The 22,789-nt window shown below is 45.3% G+C and overlaps 1 protein-coding gene across 1 annotated transcript in view; it reads right to left on the bottom strand.

Moving 5' to 3' along the window:
* LOC137537877 (mucin-6-like) overlaps positions 1–15,294 on the bottom strand; it is a 146,453-nt gene extending 131,159 nt beyond the window's left edge. The window contains exon 1 of the mRNA XM_068259823.1: positions 15,139–15,294. Within this exon, the coding sequence (XP_068115924.1) occupies positions 15,139–15,294 (156 nt within the window). The remainder of the gene's footprint in view (positions 1–15,138) is intronic.
* Between the last annotated feature and the right edge of the window lie 7,495 nt (positions 15,295–22,789).

The following is a 22,789-nucleotide window of genomic DNA, read 5'->3' as shown; positions in this document are numbered from 1 at the left end:
ACTTCCGCCCTGTAGACTAGCAGGAAGTGGGAATATCTGCAGAATGGGACTTCACAGACAATCAATCAAGGTAATCATGCTTCAGAGAATGTACATATACCATTATGTTAATTAGATGTCCAGAGTTCAGGTACACTTTAACCCTACATCTCCTAACCTGTGTCCTCTACCCTACCACTACAGTCACTGAGCATCTGTCTAACCCTATATCTCCTAACCCTGCCACTACAGTCACTGAGCATCTGTCTAACCATATATCTCCTAACCCTACCACTACAGTCACTGAGCATCTGTCTAACCCTAAAGCTCCTAACCTGTGTACCCTACCCTATCACTACAGTCACTGAGCATCTGTCTAGCCCTACAGCTCCTAACCTGTGTACCCTGCCCTATCACTACAGTCACTGAGCATCTGTCTAACCATATATTTTCTAACCCTACCACTAAAGTCACTGAGCATCTGTCTAACCCTAAAGCTCCTAACCTGTGTACCCTAACCTTTCACTACAGTCACTGAGCATCGGTCTAACCATATATCTCCTAACCCTACCACTACAGTCACTGAGCATCTGTCTAACCCTACGCCTCCTAACCCTACCACTACAGTCACTGAGCATCTGTCTAACCCTATATCTCCTAACCCTACCACTACAGTCACTGAGCATCTGTCTGACCCTACACCTCCTAACCCTACCACTACAGTCACTGAGCATCTGTCTAACCCTATATCTCCTAACCCTACCACTACAGTCACTGAGCATCTGTCTGACCCTACAGCTCCTAACCTGTGTACTCTACCCTACCACCACAGTCACTGAGCATCTGTATAACCCTACATCTCCTAACCCTACCACTACAGTCATTGAGCATCTGTCTAACCCTACATCTCCTAACCCTACCACTACAGTCACTGAGCATCTGTCTAACCCTACCACTACAGTCACTGAGCATCTGTGTAACCCTACAGCTCCTAACCTGTGTACCCTGCCCTATCACTACAGTCACTGAGCATCTGTCTAACCATATATTTTCTAACCCTACCACTACAGTCACTGAGCATCTGTCTAACCCTAAAGCTCCTAACCTGTGTACCCTAACCTTTCACTACAGTCACTGAGCATCGGTCTAACCCTACATCTCCTAACCCTACCACTACAGTCACTGAGCATCTGTCTAACCCTACACCTCCTAACCCTACCACTACAGTCACTGAGCATCTGTCTAACCCTATATCTCCTAACCCTACCACTACAGTCACTGAGCATCTGTCTAACCCTACAGCTCCTAACTAGTGTTGGGCGAACATCTAGATGTTCGGGTTCGGGCCGAACAGGCCGAACATGGCCGCGGTGTTCGGGTGTTCGACCCGAACTCCGAACATAATGGAAGTCAATGGGGACCCGAACTTTTGTGCTTTGTAAAGCCTCCTTACATGCTACATACCCCAAATTTACAGGGTATGTGCACCTTGGGAGTGGGTACTTTTAGCAAAAAGAGCTTATAGTTTTTGAGAAAATCGATTTTAAAGTTTCAAAGGGAAAACTGTCTTTTAAATGCGGGAAATGTCTGTTTTCTTTGCACAGGTAACATGCTTTTTGTCGGCATGCAGTCATAAATGTAATACATATAAGAGGTTCCAGGAAAAGGGACCGGTAATGCTAACCCAGCAGCAGCACACGTGATGGAACAGGAGGAGGGTGGCGCAGGAGGAGAAGGCCACGCTTTGTGAGACACAACAACCCAGGCCTTGCATGAGGACAAGAAGCGTGCGGATAGCATGCTTTGTACCGCCATGCAGTCATAAATGTAATAAAGCTAAGTGGTTCAATAAACAGGGACCACGCGGCAACGCTAACCCAGCAGCAGCAGACGTGATGGAACAGGAGGAGGCGCAGGAGGAGAAGGCCACGCTTTGTGAGACACAACAACCCAGGCCTTGCATGAGGACAAGAAGCGTGCGGATAGCATGCTTTGTACCGCCAGGCAGTCATAAATGTAATAAAGATAAGTGGTTCAATAAACAGGGACCACGCGGCAACGCTAACCCAGCAGCAGCAGACGTGATGGAACAGGAGGAGGCGCAGGAGGAGAAGGCCACGCTTTGTGAGACACAACAACCCAGGCCTTGCATGAAGTACCGCCATGCAGTCATAAATGTAATAAAGATAAGTGGTTCAATAAACAGGGACCACGCGGCAACGCTAACCCAGCAGCAGCAGACGTGATGGAACAGGAGGAGGCGCAGGAGGAGAAGGCCACGCTTTGTGAGACACAACAACCCAGGCCTTGCATGAGGTACCGCCATGCAGTCATAAATGTAATAAAGATAAGTGGTTCAATAAACAGGGACCACGCGGCAACGCTAACCCAGCAGCAGCAGACGTGATGGAACAGGAGGAGGCACAGGAGGAGAAGGCCACACTTTGTGAGACACAACAACCCAGGCCTTGCATGAGGTACCGCCATGCAGTCATAAATGTAATAAAGATAAGTGGTTCAATAAACAGGGACCACGCGGCAACGCTAACCCAGCAGCAGCAGACGTGATGGAACAGGAGGAGGCGCAGGAGGAGAAGGCCACGCTTTGTGAGACACAACAACCCAGGCCTTGCATGAGGACAAGAAGCGTGCGGATAGCATGCTTTGTACCGCCATGCAGTCATAAATGTAATAAAGATAAGTGGTTCAATAAACAGGGACCACGCGGCAACGCTAACCCAGCAGCAGCAGACGTGATGGAACAGGAGGAGGCGCAGGAGGAGAAGGCCACGCTTTGTGAGACACAACAACCCAGGCCTTGCATGAAGTACCGCCATGCAGTCCTAAATGTAATAAAGATAAGTGGTTCAATAAACAGGGACCACGCGGCAACGCTAACCCAGCAGCAGCAGACGTGATGGAACAGGAGGAGGCGCAGGAGGAGAAGGCCACGCTTTGTGAGACACAACAACCCAGGCCTTGCATGAGGTACCGCCATGCAGTCATAAATGTAATAAAGATAAGTGGTTCAATAAACAGGGACCACGCGGCAACGCTAACCCAGCAGCAGCAGACGTGATGGAACAGGAGGAGGCGCAGGAGGAGAAGGCCACACTTTGTGAGACACAACAACCCAGGCCTTGCATGAGGTACCGCCATGCAGTCATAAATGTAATAAAGATAAGTGGTTCAATAAACAGGGACCACGCGGCAACGCTAACCCAGCAGCAGCAGACGTGATGGAACAGGAGGAGGCGCAGGAGGAGAAGGCCACGCTTTGTGAGACACAACAACCCAGGCCTTGCATGAGGACAAGAAGCGTGCGGATAGCATGCTTTGTACCGCCATGCAGTCATAAATGTAATAAAGATAAGTGGTTCAATAAACAGGGACCACGCGGCAACGCTAACCCAGCAGCAGCAGACGTGATGGAACAGGAGGAGGCGCAGGAGGAGAAGGCCACGCTTTGTGAGACACAACAACCCAGGCCTTGCATGAGGACAAGAAGCGTGCGGATAGCATGCTTTGTACCGCCATGCAGTCATAAATGTAATAAAGATAAGAGGTTCCATAAACAGGGACCGGCAACGCTAACCCAGCAGCAGCAGCAGCACACGTGATGGAACAGGAGCAGGCGCAGGAGGAGAAGGCCATGCTTTTTGAGACACAACAACCCAGGCCTTGCATGAGGACAAAAAGCGTGCGGATATAGCAGCAATGCTTTTTGCCGCCATGCAGTCATAAATGTAATACAGATGAGAGGTTCAATAAACAGGGACCGGAAACGCTACACCATCCCAGATGTTCCTTGGTCATGTTACTTGGTTGGGGTCCTGGAGTGTTGCGTAGTCATTTCCAATCCAGGATTGATTCATTTTAATTTGAGTCAGACGGTCTGCATTTTCTGTGGAGAGGCGGATACGCCGATCTGTGACGATGCCTCCGGCAGCACTGAAACAGCGTTCCGACATAACGCTGGCTGCCGGGCAAGCCAGCACCTCTATTGCGTACATTGCCAGTTCGTGCCAGGTGTCTAGCTTCGATACCCAACAGTTGAAGGGTGCAGATGGATTGTTCGACACAGCTACGTCATCTGACATGTAGTCCTTGACCATCTTCTCCAGGCGATCGGTGTTGGAGGTGGATCTGCACGCTTGCTGTTCAGTGGGCTGCTGCTGCATGGGTGTCAGAAAATTTTCCCACTCCAAGGACACTGCCGATACCATTCCCTTTTGGGCACTAGCTGCGGCTTGCGTTGTTTGCTGCCCTCCTGGTCGTCCTGGGTTTGCGGAAGTCAGTCTGTCGGCGTACAACTGGCTAGAGGAGGGGGAGGATGTCAATCTCCTCTCTAAAGTCTCCACAAGGGCCTGCTGGTATTCTTCCATTTTGACCTGTCTGACTCTTTCTTCAAGCAGTTTTGGAACATTGTGTTTGTACCGTGGATCCAGAAGGGTATAAACCCAGTAATTGGTGTTGTCCAGAATGCGCACAATGCGTGGGTCGCGTTCAATGCAGTCTAGCATGAATTGAGCCATGTGTGCCAGAGTCCTACCAGAATCCTCATCATCCTCTTGTGAGCGTTGTGATAGTTGTTGTGATGCATCATAGTCGTCACCTTCCTCCTGGTCTGCTTCTGCTGACCATTCGCGCTGAATTGTGGAAGTCCAACGTGCACCGCTCTGGCCCTCGTCAGTGGTGGCATGAAATTCCTGCTCCAACTCCAGCTGTTCCTCCTCCTCTTCTTCGTCATAGCTGCTGGGGCCAGCGTTCCCTGAGGCGGATGGCCTGATGTTGGTACCATCACGCTGATCGTTTTCTCCTTCAGATTCCCCCAGTTGCATCATGACAGCTGTTTCCTTGATTTTCAACATTGACCTCTTCAGTAAACACAGCAGTGGTACGGTAATGCTGACTGAAGAGTTGTCACTGCTCACAAGCAACGTGGATTGCTCAAAATTTTGGAGGACTTGGCAGAGGTCCAACATGTTGGCCCAATCGGATCCACAGAAGCTTGGCAGCTGTCCGGATGCGCCTCGGTACTGCGCCGTCATGTACTGGACCACTGCACTCTTCTGCTCACAAAAGCGTGCTAGCATGTGCAGCGTAGAATTCCAGCGCGTAGGGACATCACACAGCAAGCGATGGTGGGGGAGATTGAAGCGCTCCTGCATCTTGGCGAGTGCCCCCGAAGCAGTACTGGAATTTCTACAATGTTTGGCCACTCGACGCACCTTCAACAGAAGATCGGCCACGCCTGGGTATGTCCTCAGGAACCGCTGAACTACTAGGTTCATCACGTGCGCCAGGCAAGGGATGTGTGTCAGCTTAGCCAACCTTAAAGCGCGAATGAGATTACTCCCATTATCACACACAACCATGCCCGGTTTCAGGTCCAGCGGTGCCAGCCACAAATCCGTCTGTTCCTTTATTCCCTTCCAAATTTCCTCCCCTGTGTGCTGCTTATCCCCAAGGCAGATCAGCTTCAGCAACGCTTGCTGACGCATGCCAACAGCTGAGCTGCACTGCTTCCACGATCCTACTGCTGCTGGGTTAGCGTTTCCGGATGAGGTACAGCTTTGAGATGCGTTGGAGGAGAAGGAGTCAGAGAGGTAGGTGCTGCTGTTGTTATCCAGTGGGAGGGACGGCGGTGCAGCTGTTTGCGGCGTGGGCAACACCCGCGCCGTAGCAGGTGAGGAATCGCTGCCAGGCTCCACAAGGTTCACCCAGTGCGCGGTAAGGGAGATGTATCGACCCTGTCCGAACGCACTCGTCCAAGTGTCAGTGGTGAGGTGAACCTTGCAGGCAACGGCATTCTTCAAGCTTCGGGTTATTTTGCTGACCACGTGCTCATGCAACTCAGGCACTGCAGAGCGCGCAAAGTGGTAGCGGCTGGGAACCACGTAACGTGGGATGGCCACTGACATCATGCCCTTGAAGCTGTTTGTCTCCACCACTCGATATGGCAGCATTTCGCAGGCCAGAAGCTTGGCTATGCTGGCTGTTACTGCTACGGCCCGGGGGTCATTTGCTGGCAATTTCCTCTTGCGCTCAAACATCTCCGACACAGACAACTGAACCGTAGCGCTGCACACGGAAGGGCTGTTGGTTGTTGTGTTTGATGAACACTGGGAGACCTTAAGAGCACTACTCCGGAAAGTGACAGTGTCAGCGTCGTCTGATGTTTGTGAATGTTGTGAACCACGCAATGGCTGGGCTACTGCTGCTGCTGAGGCGGGTCTGGTGGTGAGTCTGGTGAACCCAAGGGAGGCAGTGTTGCTGGTACCCTGTCCTGCCGCGTTTGCCCACAGAGTGGGATGTTTGGATAGCATGTGGCGGCTCATGCTGGTGGTGGAGAGGTTGTTAATACTTTTCCCCCTGCTCAGGCGGGTCTTGCACACCTTGCAAATCGCCATGGTAACATCCTCAGTGCAGTCTTCAAAGAAAGCCCAGACTTTGGAGCACCTGCCTCCTTGATAGCGATTTCTGTTTGCTCCTCTTTTGCCTCTCACTTGAACTTCCACGCTTGTGGTGCCTGAAATTGCGCGCTGCCTACCTTGTGGCACAAGGCGAACTCGTGCAGCAGTGGGTTCTTCAACAGACTCATCTGTGCTGCTGCTACGACGGCGATGTTCTCGTTCAGAAACAAAATCTGGGTCTATGTCCACATTGTCCATACCCTCCTCTTCCATCTCCTCAAACTCGTCATATGTCATTGTGGGGGGCCGCCGCCGTGGAGTAGAGCTCCCCAGAACAACCTCTGCGCAGCTCACTCCAACGTCGTCTTCCAGATCTTGTCGGCCGACCTCCTGCAATTGCAACCCCTCCTGCCCAACTTGCTCTGGGATTTGGGTTTCCGAGTCCTCCTCGGACTCGCCTTGTATTTCAGTGCGCGGTGCATTTCCCACAGTTAATGGTTGTGAATCCGGGCACAACATTTCTGGCTGTTCCTCCATTGACCTTTGAAAGGTGGAAGTTTGTTGGGCTGGGAATAGCTCCTGCGAATACCCCATTGTGTCCTGAGGTAATTCATCGGACTGGTTATCTGGCAGTTGTGTGCGTGGTGTCCTCTGCCGGTTGTGTCAGCTTTGTGCCCACTGGCTCCTTGTAACTGGCTGAGGACTCGGACCTCGTGCGTGATGTGCTGGTGCTGCTTAACCCACTGCTGGACGCTTGAGAGGTCATCCAAGTAATTATCTGGTCCTGTTCTTTTGGATCTGTGAGGGTTGTTGTCCTGGACAACATGGGCGGTATTGAGTGGGTTTTCTTGGGTGCTCCCCTGTGGCCTGTACGTGAACCGTCAGGGGAAACACCTCTTCCCTTGCCCCTTCCTCTTTCACCGGATTTCTTCCTCATTTCACTTATCCTTACAGTACACGCTGACTGGCAGCAGTACAGTGGCAGTACAGAAATGCTATACAGTACCACTATTCCCAGCAGCGACACAGAGCACAATGCTATACAGTGGCGGGTGAGCGGTGTACCACTATTCCCAGCAGCGACACAGAGCACAATGCTATACAGTGGCAGGTGAGCGGTGTACTACTGTTCCCAGGCCCAGCAGACACAGAGTGGAAGTAAACACAATGCTATATAGTCTGGCTGAGCGGTGTACACAGAGTGGCAGTACACACAATGCTATATAGTCTGGCTGAGCGGTGTACACAGAGTGGCAGTACACACAATGCTATATAGTCTGGCTGAGCCGTGTACACACAGTGTCAGTAAACAATGCTATATATAGCGTGGCTGAGCGAGGTACACAGTGGCAGTACACACAATGCTATATAGTCTGGCTGAGCGGTGTACACACAGTGTCAGTAAACAATGGTATATAGTCTGGCTGAGCGGTGTACACAGAGTGTCAGTAAACAATGGTATATAGTCTGGCTGAGCGGTGTACACAGAGTGGCAGTACACACAATGCTATATAGTCTGGCTGAGCGGTGTACACAGAGTGGCAGTACACACAATGCTATATAGTCTGGCTGAGCGGTGTACACAGAGTGGCAGTACACACAATGCTATATAGTCTGGCTGAGCGGTGTACACAGAGTGGCAGTACACACAATGCTATATAGTCTGGCTGAGCGGTGTACACAGAGTGGCAGTACACACAATGATATATAGTCTGGCTGAGCCGTGTACACAGAGTGGCAGTACACACAATGCTATATAGTCTGGCTGACCCGTGTACACAGAGTGTCAGTAAACAATGCTATATATAGCGTGGCTGAGCGAGGTACACAGTGGCAGTACACACAATGCTATATAGTCAGGCTGAGCCGTGTACACAGAGTGTCAGTAAACAATGGTATATAGTCTGGCTGAGCGGTGTACACAGAGTGTCAGTAAACAATGGTATATAGTCTGGCTGAGCGGTGTACACAGAGTGGCAGTAAACACAATGCTATATATAGCGTGGCTGAGCGAGGTGCACAGTGGCAGTACACACAATGCTATATAGTCAGGCTAAGCCGTGTACACAGAGTGTCAGAAAACACAATGCTATATATAGCGTGGCTGAGCGAGGTGCACAGTGGCAGTACACACAATGCTATATAGTCAGGCTGAGCCGTGTACACAGAGTGTCAGTAAACAATGGTATATAGTCTGGCTGAGCGGTGTACACAGAGTGTCAGTAAACAATGGTATATAGTCTGGCTGAGCGGTGTACACAGAGTGGCAGTAAACACAATGCTATATATAGCGTGGCTGAGCGAGGTGCACAGTGGCAGTACACACAATGCTATATAGTCAGGCTGAGCCGTGTACACAGAGTGTCAGTAAACAATGGTATATAGTCTGGCTGAGCGGTGTACACAGAGTGTCAGTAAACAATGGTATATAGTCTGGCTGAGCGGTGTACACAAAGTGTCAGAAAACACAATGCTATATATAGCGTGGCTGAGCGAGGTGCACAGTGGCAGTACACACAATGCTATATAGTCAGGCTGAGCCGTGTACACAGAGTGTCAGTAAACAATGGTATATAGTCTGGCTGAGCGGTGTACACAGAGTGTCAGTAAACAATGGTATATAGTCTGGCTGAGCGGTGTACACATAGTGGCAGTAAACACAATGCTATATATAGCGTGGCTGAGCGAGGTGCACAGTGGCAGTACACACAATGCTATATAGTCAGGCTAAGCCGTGTACACAGAGTGTCAGAAAACACAATGCTATATATAGCGTGGCTGAGCGAGGTGCACAGTGGCAGTACACACAGTGCTATATAGTCAGGCTAAGCCGTGTACACAGAGTGTCAGAAAACACAATGCTATATATAGCGTGGCTGAGCGAGGTGCACAGTGGCAGTACACACAATGCTATATAGCCAGGCTAAGCCGTGTACACAGAGTGTCAGAAAACACAATGCTATATATAGCGTGGCTGAGCGAGGTACACAGTGGCAGTAAACAATGCTATATATATAGTGTGGCTGAGCGAGCGGTGTACTACTGTTCCCAGCAGCGACACACAATGACTGGGGGGGACCCTGGCTAGCGTGGCTGGAGAGCGAACTACCCTGCCTGCCTACCCAAAGCTAAACCCACAGAGAAATGGCGGAGATATGACGTGGTTCGGGTATTTATTTACCCGAACCACGTGACCGTTCGGCCAATCAGAGCGCGTTCGGGCCTGAACCACGTGACCCGTTCGGCCAATCACAGCGCTAGCCGAACGTTCGGGGAACGTTCGGCCATGCGCTCTTAGTTCGGCCATGTGGCACCGTCAGGTGTTCGGCCGAACTCGAACATCACCCGAACAGGGTGATGTTCTGCAGAACCCGAACAGTGGCGAACACTGTTCGCCCAACACTACTCCTAACCTGTGTCCTCTACCCTACCACTACAGTCACTGAGCATCTGTCTAACCCTACATCTCCTAACCCTACCACTACAGTCACTGAGCATCTGTCTAACCCTACATCTCCTAACCCTACCACTACAGTCACTGAGCATCTGTCTAACCCTACATCTCCTAACCCTACCACTACAGTCACTGAGCATCTGTCTAACCCTACATCTCCTAACCCTACCACTACAGTCACTGAGCATCTGTCTAACCCTACATCTCCTAACCCTACCACTACAGTCACTGAGCATCTGTCTAACCCTACATCTCCTAACCCTACCACTACAGTCACTGAGCATCTGTCTAACCCTACATCTCCTAACCCTACCACTACAGTCACTGAGCATCTGTCTAACCCTACATCTCCTAACTTGTGTCCTCTACCCTATCACTACAGTCACTAAGCATCTGTCTAACCCTATGTCTCCTAACCTGTGTCCTCTACCCTACCACTACAGTCACTGAGCTTCTGTCTAACACTACAGCTCCTAACCTGTGTACTCTACTCTATCACTACAGTCACTGAACTTCTGTCTAACCCTACAGCTCCTAACCTGTGTGTTCTACCCTATCACTACAGTCACTAAGCATCTGTCTAACCCTACAGCTCCTAACCTGTGTACCCTACCCTATCACTTCAGTCACTGAGCTTCTGTCTAGCCCTACAGCTCCTAACCTGTGCTCTACCCTATCACTACGCTCCGGGAGTCACTCTAATAACGTCAGGTCTATGTATTTTGTCTGTCTTTGTTAAAGTGGGCAAACGTTATTAGACATTTTTAAGAATTTAGAAATTTCACTGTTCAGTATAAATAAAATTGAATGAAACATAAGTCATTAAAAAAAAGAAAAGTCAAATGATTTTTGATTGGCATACCACTCAACCCTTAATTTACAAATTTAGAAAGGCTTCCCATTTCTTGATTAAACAGGGAGTGCAGGGGTCACCCACCAGTATTCGGCATCCACATAACTTTGCACTGCTCCCAAGTGACATGGCATTTGGAAATTAGACTAAATATCTTGGTTCAAGGTGGTAATCAAGTAAAGGATCAACATCAGGGGGATATTGAGCTGTTATCTGACCTACAAAAAAATCTAGTGGTGTATGCCCAGCATTATTCTGTCTTTTAGTCCTCTCATCTGTGTCTGTGTTAACATCACAAATATAAGAAAGAGCCAAAACCCCCCCCAAAACAAACAAAAACATTGAATGTTTAAAAGAGGTTGTGGGGATTTTTTAAATATATTTTTTCTATATACTTACTGTGACGCTGGGTATTAGACGTAATCATTGAATAGATAAACTGTGGTCAGATTGTCAGCTAAAGTCATACACGTGTAGTCAGAAATACTGCGGTACAATAGGACTGAGAATAACAATCAGAATAATATACAATTCACAATATATATATATATATATTTATATATATATATATTTATATTTATATACATACAGGGAGTGCCGAATTATTAGGCAAGTGGTATTTTTGAGGAATAATTTTATTATTGAACACCCATGTTCTCAATGAACCCAAACAACTCATTAACCACTTCAGCCTAACTGGACGAAAATGTTTGTCCAGTTAGGCTGCGCGCACTCCCGCGGGTCGCGCGCTCCTGCGGGCCACCCCGTGCACGCCCCCACTGCTGGCCGTTAGCCCACCGATCAGTGAAAGGGATTATAAATCCCTTTCGCTGATCGGACACCCCCGGAGAAAAGCCGACAGCGTCTCTTCAGACGCTGCGGCTTTTCTGAGCTCTGGTCGCCTTATTTTTAGCTGCACAGAAGAAAACTGTCCAGGCATTTTTCCCCTGATGCTGTGCATGATGGGATTTCTGATATTGTTTTTCTCGTTCTGCTTTTTTGGCACAAATTTTGTTTTTTTTAATTTTGAATTTGAGGTTTTAAGTCTAGCACGTGCAGCTGGGAGGGGTGATCAGGACACAGGACAGTTGGAACTGTGTCTCATGCTCCCTGTCATTATTATTATTATTATTTATTGTATTTATAAAGTGCCAACATATTACGCAGCACTGGACAATAAATATATACAATATTACAAGGATGACAGACATAACAAGGTTATACAACATAGAAAAAACGTATACAAGGCAAACGGTTCAAAATACATGATCATGCGATATGGGCTGGTTAGTTAGGCCCAGTAATACAAGTACAGGCTGTCATAGGAAAGGAGCACACAATCCTGTAGACTACACTAGGGAAGGGAGGACCCTGCCAGAAGCTTACAATCTAAGCCTCCTTTAACCAAAAAGATGGCTTCCCCCATGAAATCACAAACATTTGAAGTGCATTATTTCAGTTTTGTGTCCTTAATCATTTGCAAGCCCATATTTTCAAAAAATAAAGTAATATACTCTCTTTGACATACATACTAAAAAAGTTCAGTCGCTAAAGGTAACTGTTTATGTATTTGTTTTAATTTAAAAAGTTTTTTGGGGTATTTATAGGACAGTGTGAGAGGTAAGAAGTTCATTTTAAATTGTGTAGGTTTTTTTGTTTAATATACGTATGTAGGTGTCATTTTGCTATTTGGCCACAAGATGTTCTCACTTTTTGCTTTCCTGAGAGTACTATTAGTATGTGAACAGGAAGTAATGTGTGCATGTGTAATTCAGTTTGTTAAAATGACTGTATGCGTGAATTAGTATACATGAACTATTTGCCTTTTTTTATTTCTCCCCTGAGCTCAGAAATTGTATTCTGCCAGGAAAACTTTAATGGCTGCAATTTGCTTATCAGTGATATTTACTATATTTCTGACAAGATACCAACAAGACAGAAGCTGTCACTTCCATGCCTAGAAATTAACTCTTTCAGGCACCAAAATAAAACAAGTAAAACAGCCTGGTTATTAAGATGTTTAGTACTATACATACACGTTTATCTCATCCTGTCACTTCCTGCTTCCAATCAAGGACAGCATGTAGTGAACTGGTAAGTAGTCCAAAATACTTTTTGTAGCAGTTCACATGTCAGGAAAATCATCACAGTTCATAACTTGTTTCAGGCAGGGAACACACTTGACTTTCAGTTTTCCGCGCGCCTTTTTCTGCATACTTTTTCTGCACACTAAGTGTGTTTTCACAGCAGCTGATGTAATTGATACAGAAAACTGCCAAAATCTGCAGAATCAGGATGCAGAATGTCAGTTTTTTTTCTGCGCGCGAACAACACAGCAAGTGTGTACTAGCACATTGATTAACATGGGTTCTCAGTTTTGCTGTGCAGAAAACGCGTACGAAAACAGTCAAGTGTGTTCCCTGCCTCAGAAGAGTTTCAGCAATTTGTTTTTTGTAACAAAAACAAAAGTATGTATTTTGAATAATATTACTTCAGTGATATATTTGCTTTGCACTAAACAAACAGTCCATCCCCTACTTGTTTTCAGTAAGGCACTTGACAGGGTTGACAAAATAAGGAAGAAGCTGCCATCAATGAGGATGTGTTAGGCCACAGAATACGGAAAATGGAACATATTACGTTGGTAAAATGAATGATAGACAATGAGTAAAAGCGTTTCCTCATAAAGATGTTGTAAGAAGAAACTTTCTGCAGGTAACATGAGGGTGTATTGGTGTAAAGGTGCCCATGAACTTCCTTGGATTTTAAGTTCTAAAAGCTGTGCAATTTTTCTGTGCTTTTAGACCCATCAAGGGAATCTAAAGTCTAATATAAAAAAGCCAGTTTTACTTACTTGGGGCTTCTACCGGCCCCCAGCAGTTGCCCTGTGCCCGTGCCGGTACTCATACTGTGCCTGCACAGGATGTGCCCGGCGACGGCTGCGCGAACGAGGATGCTCGTAGCCAGGGATGTGCAGGTGCAGTGTCCATCGACAGACTCAGTCGACAAAATCGAAACTGAGCTGTGGGGGGGAGGGGACTGGAGGATCGTTGAGTACTGGCACGGGTACAGGGCAACTGCAGGGGGCTGGTATAAGCCCCAGGTGAGTAAAACTGGCTTTTTTAACCATTTTAGCCGCCTGGATGTGATCCGGGCGGCTCTTGTAGCGCTGCTGCACGCTCCCGTGCCACCTACCGTTAGCCCAGAGATCAATGAATGGTAACATAGTTCCTATTCATTGATCTAAGTACCCGGAAGGAAGACCATCGGCTTCTAATCAGAAGAAGCAGTTTTTCTGAGAAAAAAAAGTTTCCCATCCTCCCTATACTTCCTAGAAGCGAGAGCGTACGCTTCCAGGACTACAAAAAAAATGTTTGACTGTTGCCATCTTGTGGCCAAATAGTAAAACTACATCCACATACATTTTTTATTAATTAAACACATATTATTACATGTAAAATTAACTGTTTACCTCCCACACCAAAAATTACCCAAATTAAAATTTTAAATGAAAAAACAAAAAATAGTTACCTAAGGGTCTGAACTTTTTTCATATGCATGTGAAGAGGGTGTATTACTAATATTTTTTTTTATTATTATAAGCTTGTAAATGATGATGGACACAAAACTGAAAAAATGCACCTTTATTTCCAAATAAAATATTGGCGCCATATGTTGTGATAGGGACATAATTTAAAGCGGGATTGTCACCATAAAAATCAAATTTCAACAGCAACTGGTCTGAGTGTATTAAGTGATAAATATGCTAATGCTTCATTCAAAACTTTTTCTGCTGTTATGATTTGTGTTTACAAGCAAGGCTGAGGCGACATGATTGGAGGAGAAAAGAAAAAAAAAGTAAAGGGCAGAAATGACAGGATTTAGCCTAAACTGTGGGCAAAAGACATGGTTCCCACCAGGAACAAAATTCTCCTCATTTACTATATAACATTCACTGAAATCAAAACGTGGATAGTACAATACATGTGTTATGTAAAGTAGATCAAGTATTTATCTACTTATACAGTGGAGGAAAAAATTATTTGACCCCTCACTGATTTTGTAAGTTTGTCCAATGACAAAGAAATGAAAAGTCTCAGAACAGTATCATTTCAATGGTAGGTTTATTTTAACAGTGGCAGATAGCACATCAAAAGGAAAATCGAAAAAATAACTTTAAATAAAAGATAGCAACTGATTTGCATTTCTTTGAGTGAAATAAGTTTTTGAACCCTCTAACAAGAGGTCAAAAGTTTCTTGTAATTGATGACCAAGTTTGCACACATTTTAGGAGGAATGTTGGTCCACTCCTCTTTGCAGATCATCTCTAAATCCCTAAGGTTTCGAGGCTGTCTCTGTGCAACTCTGAGCTTGAGCTCCCTCCATAGGTTTTCTATTGGATTAAGGTCCGGAGACTGACTAGGCCACTCCATGACCTTAATGTGCTTCTTCTTGAGCCACTCCTTTGTTGCCTTTGCTGTATGTTTTGGGTCATTGTTGTGCTGGAACACTGATCCACGACCCGTTTTCAGTTTCCTGGCAGAGGGAAGGAGGTTGTCGTTCAGGATTTCACGATACATGGCTCCGTCCATTTTCCCGTTAATGCGATTCAGTTGTCCTGTGCCCTTAGCAGAAAAACACCCCCAAAGCAAAATGTTTCCACCCCCATGCTTGACGGTGGGGACGGTGTTTTGGGGGTCATAGGCAGCATTTTTCTTCCTCCAAACACAGCGAGTTGAGTTAATGCCAAAGAGCTCTATTTTGTTCTCATCAGACCACAGCACCTTCTCCCAGTCACTCACAGAATCATTCAGGTGTTCATTGGCAAACTTCAGACGGGCCTGCACATGTGCCTTCTTGAGCAGGGGGACCTTGCGAGCCCTGCAGGATTTTAATCCATTGCGGTGTAATGTGTTTCCAATGGTTTTCTTGGTGACTGTGGTCCCTGCTAATTTGAGGTCATTCACTAACTCCTCCCATGTAGTTCTAGGATGCTTTTTCACCTTTCTCAGAACCATTGACACCCCACGAGGTGAGATCTTGCGTGGAGCCCCAGAGCGAGGTCGATTGATGGTCATTTTGTGCTCCTTCCATTTTCGAACAATCGCACCAACAGTTGTCACCTTCTCTCCCAGCTTCTTGCTAATGGTTTTGTAGCCCATTCCAGCCTTGTGCAGGTCTACAATTTTGTCTCTGACATCCTTGGACAGCTCTTTGGTCTTTCCCATGTTGGAGAGTTTGGAGTCTGCTTGAATGATTGATTCTGTGGACAGGTGTCTTTTATACAGGTGACTAGTGAAGACAGGTGTCCTTAATGGGGGTGACTAATTGAGTAGAAGTGTCTAACCACTCTGTGGGAGCCAGAACTCTTAATGGTTGGTAGGGGTTCAAAAACTTATTTCACTCAATGAAATGCAAATCAGTTGCTATCTTTTATTTAAGGTTATTTTTTCGATTTTCCTTTTGATGTGCTATCTGCCACTGTTAAAATAAACCTACCATTGAAATGATACTGTTCTGAGACTTTTCATTTCTTTGTCATTGGACAAACTTACAAAATCAGCGAGGGGTCAAATAATTTTTTCCTCCACTTTATATGTGTTTTTTTCCCTGGCATAGTATGGCTAATCCTACTGCTTTACATAGTGTAATAACCGGGACAAATGGGAAAATAAAATACATAGGTTTTAGTTAAGGCAGTATGTGTTATTTTAAAGCTATAACTGAAAACTGACAAATAATGATTTTTTTCAATTTTTTTCTTAATATTCCTGTTAAAATGCATTTAGAAAAAAAATTATTCTTAGCAAAATTTACCCCCCAAAGAAAGCTTAATTAGTGGCAGAAAAAACAAGATATAGATCAGTTCATTAGATTATTAGTTATTGGTGAATGAATGGGAGGTGAAAATTGCTCGGATGCATAAGGTGAAAAACAACTGAGGGCTGAAATGGTTAAATTAGACTTTAGGTTCCCTTTAAATCCAGAAAAAACATACCCCAGAGACATTTTCCAGCAGCCCCTGCACAGCACTTACCTCCCTGGGATCCGGCGTGGCATTTCTTCCTCCTGTCCTCCGGGTGGCACTCTATATCTATGGTGAGATCGCCGTCTTTGTCATGTGACAGATGACAATCTCACCTGAGAGAATCTCAGAGGACTGGAAGAAGATGGGTTGCGAGTGTCCAGATCTCGGAGGAGGTGAGATCTAAATGCTGCTGTGTTGTGCGCTCTGCGGATTTCTCCCGGCGGCTACCCTGATCCAGGCTAGAGATTATCGCTAGCAGAATCTTTTTTTTTTCTCACCCCAAATTGGGAATATATGCCAAGGAGTTTAATGGGAAAAGTTTTGGAGAACAATCACATTATTGTTAATCTCATTCAGTCGATCCACACCAACTTGTGGTCATACCAACCAGTTATGATCATGTATATGAAAAATGTGCCAAGTGGAAGATTATTTCTTTAACCACATCCTGTTCCTGGACATGATTCTGACATCCAAATTAGATTCCTGAATGTGAGACTCGCATCCAGCACTAAAAGCCGTTAACCCCTGCCAGACCAATTAACCAATTGTGTCCCCTATACTTGCCCTAAAGATTCATGGACATCGGATGCGATCACTAGGGCGACAGCTCGGGGACCCAACGCTGCATAGATGCATCAAAATGTTGTTGCAGTACAGCATGGGGTCCTCCAACTGTGTGCCCTACGCACAGGCTGGTGATAATGGTACACTGCATGCCCAACTTGTGATGAACTATGGCATGTATGGTATTGTTTTTACCATGACAAGCCAAATTATGTATTTTCAGGTGTTTTAAAACCGTGGCACTTATGTAAAAATTAGGAAGGGCAAAATCCCAAAAAAGTGTAATTTTTGAATTTAGGCCTTATTTTCCTCGTTAAAATGTCTATGAAGTTAAACAATTAAAATATATTACCCAAATATTACCTAAAAAAGCCTAGATTGTTCTGAGAAAAAAATATGTATCACTTTAATGGTATAGGTAATGAAAAGTTATTGCTTTATCAATAGCGACACAGCTGATATGCCAAAATTGTCAGAAACCTTAAAGGACAACTGAAGTGAGAAGATAATGGAGGCTGCCGTATTTATTTACTTTTAAACAATACCAGTTGCTTGGCAGGCCTGCTGATTTATTTGGCTGCAGTTGTGTCTTAATAACACCAGAAACAAGCATGCAGCTAATCTTGTCAATAATTTACAATAATGTCAGAAACATCTGATCTGAAAGCTTGTTCAGGGTCTATGGCTAAAAGTATTACAGGCAGAGGATAAGCAGGATAGCCAGGCAACTGGTATTATTTAAGAGGAAATAAATATGGCAGCCTCCATATCCCTCTCGTTACAGTTGTCCATTAAGGGGTAAAAATGAAGGAACCTGAAGTGGTTAAAGTGACATTCGATAAATATATAACACCTTAGTGAATTCAAAATTAGGTTTTACTCATGAGGTAAATTATCAAACGTTTGATAAAGCTCAGTGAATTGAGGCCACTGAAGCGGAAAAAAAGTATGATATAATGAATTGTATGTGTAGTAAGGATAATAAATAGAACATTAGTAACAAAGTTTCATATTTTTATTTTCAGTTATATAGCTTTTTTTTTTTTATAACATTGCATCATTCTCTAATATTTGCATCGTAAAAACTAAAGTCTGCATTTAAAATTATGAAACAGAGCAGAGCTAATGACCCTTTGACCTTCCCTGCAGTAAAATCTTATCTGAAGTTGCCTTTCGCTGTTTCTTTGATATGTAAATGCTTCAGAAAATAGCACTGCTCTATGACTAAATTAATCGCTCAGAGAAGCTCTTTTGCATAGATAACAAGTGAAGTTTCTTAACTCTTCCTATACTGGAAACAATATGATTTATGGCTAGCTGCATCCATGTGCTTCAGGCAGTTTGCATTCAAATATTGAGAATAGGGATTAGTGCATAATGTGCATATGATTTGTATCCAAGGTATGTAATTTAAGCCTAGTACACACTAGCAATTTTGATAGGCCAATCATTGGTCAATTTTACCACCTCCGTGTAGTATGACCATTTACCTATATAATCTGCATAGAATTGAAAATCTGTTTGGCCCTCATACTACATGGAGGTGGTAAAATTGACCAATCATTGGCCAATCAAAATTGCTAGTGTGTACTAGCCTTTAGCTCCGGGAGGATCTGCATGCCTCTTTTGGTTTCATTTCATTTGCAGCCTAGAGCGCTGTCAATGGTGTGTTGTTGTTTGGAACAAAGAAAAAAATGACTAGCAGCACTAGGTAAAAATTATGTTTTTAATTGGTACTTAAGTGGTTAGATTGGCTTGCTGCATCCATGTGCTTTAGGCCTGGAACCCACTAGAAGCGCTTTTCTGAGCACTTTGTAATTTGAGATTTGAAAAGCTCTTGCTAATGTAATGCTATGGGTGTGATCTCACTTTAGCAATGTGATTTAATTAAAATCCCCCATAGCATAGCATTGCATCAGCAAGAGCTTTTTCAAATCACTAGCGCTTAGAAAAGGCTGCTAGTGGGTTTGAGCCCTCAGGCAGTTTCCATTCATTTTTTTAGAATAGGGATTAGTGCATAACTTGCATATAATTTGTATTCAAGGTATGTAATTTAGCTCCTGGGGAATCTGCGTGCCTCTGTTGGTTTCATTTAATTTGCAGCCTAGAGCACTGTCAATGGTGTGCTGGTGTTTGGAAACTATATAAGACTCGTATCTTTGCTTCTAATATTCTATCAGTGGTGCTCGGATACTCCTTTTTATAATTCGAGTTTGGTCGAATTCGAATAGTAAATTATTCGCGTTCGGTCGAATATTCGAGGCGAATATTTTTTACTATTCGATTCGACCTCGGACTTCGAGCTCACTATTCGAGTCGGTATTCGAGCTCATTATTCGAGCTGACTATTCGAATGGGCCTTAAATAGCTTCCAGCCTTCCAACACTTGTTTTGAGGGTGAATGATGCAAGAAACATCTTTTTTTCCAAGTAACAACAGCAAGTGATTATGTGGGGATGTTCCTTTAAAAAAAAAGGTGGAAAGAGAAGTTGTGTCCAAAATTTTGTTCAGTACTGTATATACTTCTTCTTTATCTTGTATATCTTCTTCTTCTTCTTCTTCTTCTTCATCTTATTCTTCTATACCTTCTTCTTCTATATCTTCTTCTTCTATATCTTCTTCTTCTTCTTCTTCTTCTTCTTCTTCTTCTTCTTCTTCTTCTTCTTCTTCTTCATCTTCTTCTTCTTCTTCTTCATCTTCTTCATCTTCTTCTTCATCTTCTTCATCTTCATCTTCTTCATCTTCTTCTTCATCTTCTTCATCTTCATCTTCTTCATCTTCATCATCATCTTCTTCTTCATCTTCTTCTTCTTCTTCTTCTTCTTCTTCATCTTCTTCTTCTATATCTTCTTTTTCTATATCTTCTTCTTATTATTATTTTTCTATTTCGTCTTCTTCTTTTTCTATATCTTCTTCTTCTCCTTCTTCTTCTTCTCCTTCTTCTTCTTTTTCTATATCTTCTTCTTCTTCTATATCGTCGTCTTCTTCTTCACTTATTTCTCTTTTATATATATTTTTTTAAAGAAATGCAGCTATTTTTGAGCATAACAAATAGCTGGTGGCGCACGCATGTTGGAAGCGCCATTGTATGTGCTCCCTGGCAGTGGAAACACACAGACAGCAGGAGGTAAATTCAGCAGCAGGAGGAGGAGGATGAGTGTGTGGCAGCAGGCAGTCAATGAGGCAGGCAGCGAGACATAATAGCCCTGGTACCTAGCGGTGATACCAGGCCGTAATTAAACACAGCAGGCAGGAGGTCCCAGACAGCGGTCGTGCAGCCCACATCGTGTCCAAAACACAACTGGGACAAAACAGTTTTCAACCCGGGCACCTCAGAAAAAATTAAACCTTTTTTTTGTAATGGTTTTTTTGTTTTGTTTTTAACACAAATTACACAGATATATAGCTATTGTTTGACGTAATAGCTGGTGGCAGACTGGCAGCAGAAGGTAAATCTGTGTACCCTGGCAGTGGGAAACACAGACAGACAGCAGCAGCAGCAGCAGGAGTAATGGAGGAGTAATGTGAGCAGCTATTGTTTGACGTAATAGCTAGCTGGTGGCAGCAGAAGGTAAATCTGTGTACCCTGGCAGTGGGAAACACAGACAGACAGCAGCAGCAGCAGGAGGAATGGAGGAGTAATGTGAGCAGCTATTGTTTGACGTAATAGCTAGCTGGTGGCAGCAGAAGGTAAATCTGTGTACCCTGGCAGTGGGAAACATAGACAGAGAGCAGCAGCAGCAGCAGGAGGAATGGAGGAGTAGTGTGAGTGTGGCAGCAGGCAGGCAGCGAGACATAATAGCCCTGGTACCTAGCGGTGATACCAGGCCGTAAATAAACACAACAGGAGGTCCCAGACAGCGGTCGTGCAGCCGACATCGTGTCCAATACACAACGGGACAACACAGTTTTCAACCCGGGCACCTCAGAAAAAAATTAAACCTTTTTTTTTGTAATGGTTTTTTTGTTTTGTTTTTAACACAAATTACACAGATATATAGCTATTGTTTGACGTAATAGCTGGTGGCAGACTGGCAGCAGAAGGTAAATCTGTGTACCCTGGCAGTGGGAAACACAGACAGACAGCAGCAGCAGCAGGAGGAATGGAGGAGTAATGTGAGCAGCTATTGTTTGACGTAATAGCTAGCTGGTGGCAGCAGAAGGTAAATCTGTGTACCCTGGCAGTGGGAAACACAGACAGACAGCAGCAGCAGCAGGAGGAATGGAGGAGTAATGTGAGCAGCTATTGTTTGACGTAATAGCTGGTGGCAGCAGAAGGTAAATCTGTGTACCCTGGCAGTGGGAAACACAGACAGACAGCAGCAGCAGCAGCAGGAGGAATGGAGGAGTAGTGTGAGTGTGGCAGCAGGCAGGCAGCGAGACATAATAGCCCTGGTACCTAGCGGTGATACCAGGCCGTAAATAAACACAACAGGAGGTCCCAGACAGCGGCCGTGCAGCCCACATCGTGTCCAATACACAACTGGGACAACACAGTTTTCAACCCGGGCACCTTAGAAAAAAATTAAACCTTTTTTTTGTAATGGTTTTTTTGTTTTGTTTTTAACACAAATTACACAGATATATAGCTATTGTTTGACGTAATAGCTGGTGGCAGACTGGCAGCAGAAGGTAAATCTGTGTACCCTGGCAGTGGGAAACACAGACAGACAGCAGCAGCAGGAGGAATGGAGGAGTAATGTGAGCAGCTATTGTTTGACGTAATAGCTGGTGGCAGCAGAAGGTAAATCTGTGTACCCTGGCAGTGGGAAACACAGACAAACAGCAGCAGCAGCAGCAGGAGGAATGGAGGAGTAGTGTGAGTGTGGCAGCAGGCAGGCAGCGAGACATAATAGCCCTGGTACCTAGCGGTGATACCAGGCCGTAAAAAACAACAACAGGAGGTCCCAGACAGCGGTCGTGCAGCCCACATCGTGTCCAATACACAACTGGGACAACACAGTTTTCAACCTGGGCACCTCAGAAAAAAATTAAACCTTTTTTTTTTTTATTTCTACAGCAAATTACACAGACAGATATAGCTATTGTTTGACGTAATAGCTGGTGGCAGAGCGGCAGCAGAAGGTAAATCTGTGTACCCTGGCAGTGGGAAACACAGACAGACAGCAGAAGGGCAGTACACAGCAGCCCACTGTAGGTGTAAAATGTGTGGCTGCAGGCGACGTAATAGTCAAAGTGAACCAGGCTGGCTTAGTGAGCAGGAGCCAGGAGGTGGTAAAGGGTGGTAAGGCACATTAACGATGGTTCTTAGCCAGTTCATGTCCCCTCTCGCCGACAACAGGGGTCAGTAACTCGCCTTCCACCCACGCCTGGTTCATCTTGAGAAACGTCAGTCTGTCCACAGACTTGTGAGACAGATGTGAGCGTTTCTCGGTGACCACGCCACCAGCTGCACTGAAGCAGCGCTCAGACAGCACGCTGGAAGGGGGACAGGACAGCACTTCCAGGGCGTACTGCGCCAGCTCGCTCCA

The sequence above is a fragment of the Hyperolius riggenbachi genome, chromosome 11, assembly GCF_040937935.1.
Source record: "Hyperolius riggenbachi isolate aHypRig1 chromosome 11, aHypRig1.pri, whole genome shotgun sequence".
NCBI classification, from domain to species: Eukaryota; Metazoa; Chordata; class Amphibia; order Anura; family Hyperoliidae; genus Hyperolius; species Hyperolius riggenbachi.
Note: the sequence above shows the minus strand (reverse complement) of the source record. Positions and strands in the feature narration are given on the sequence as shown.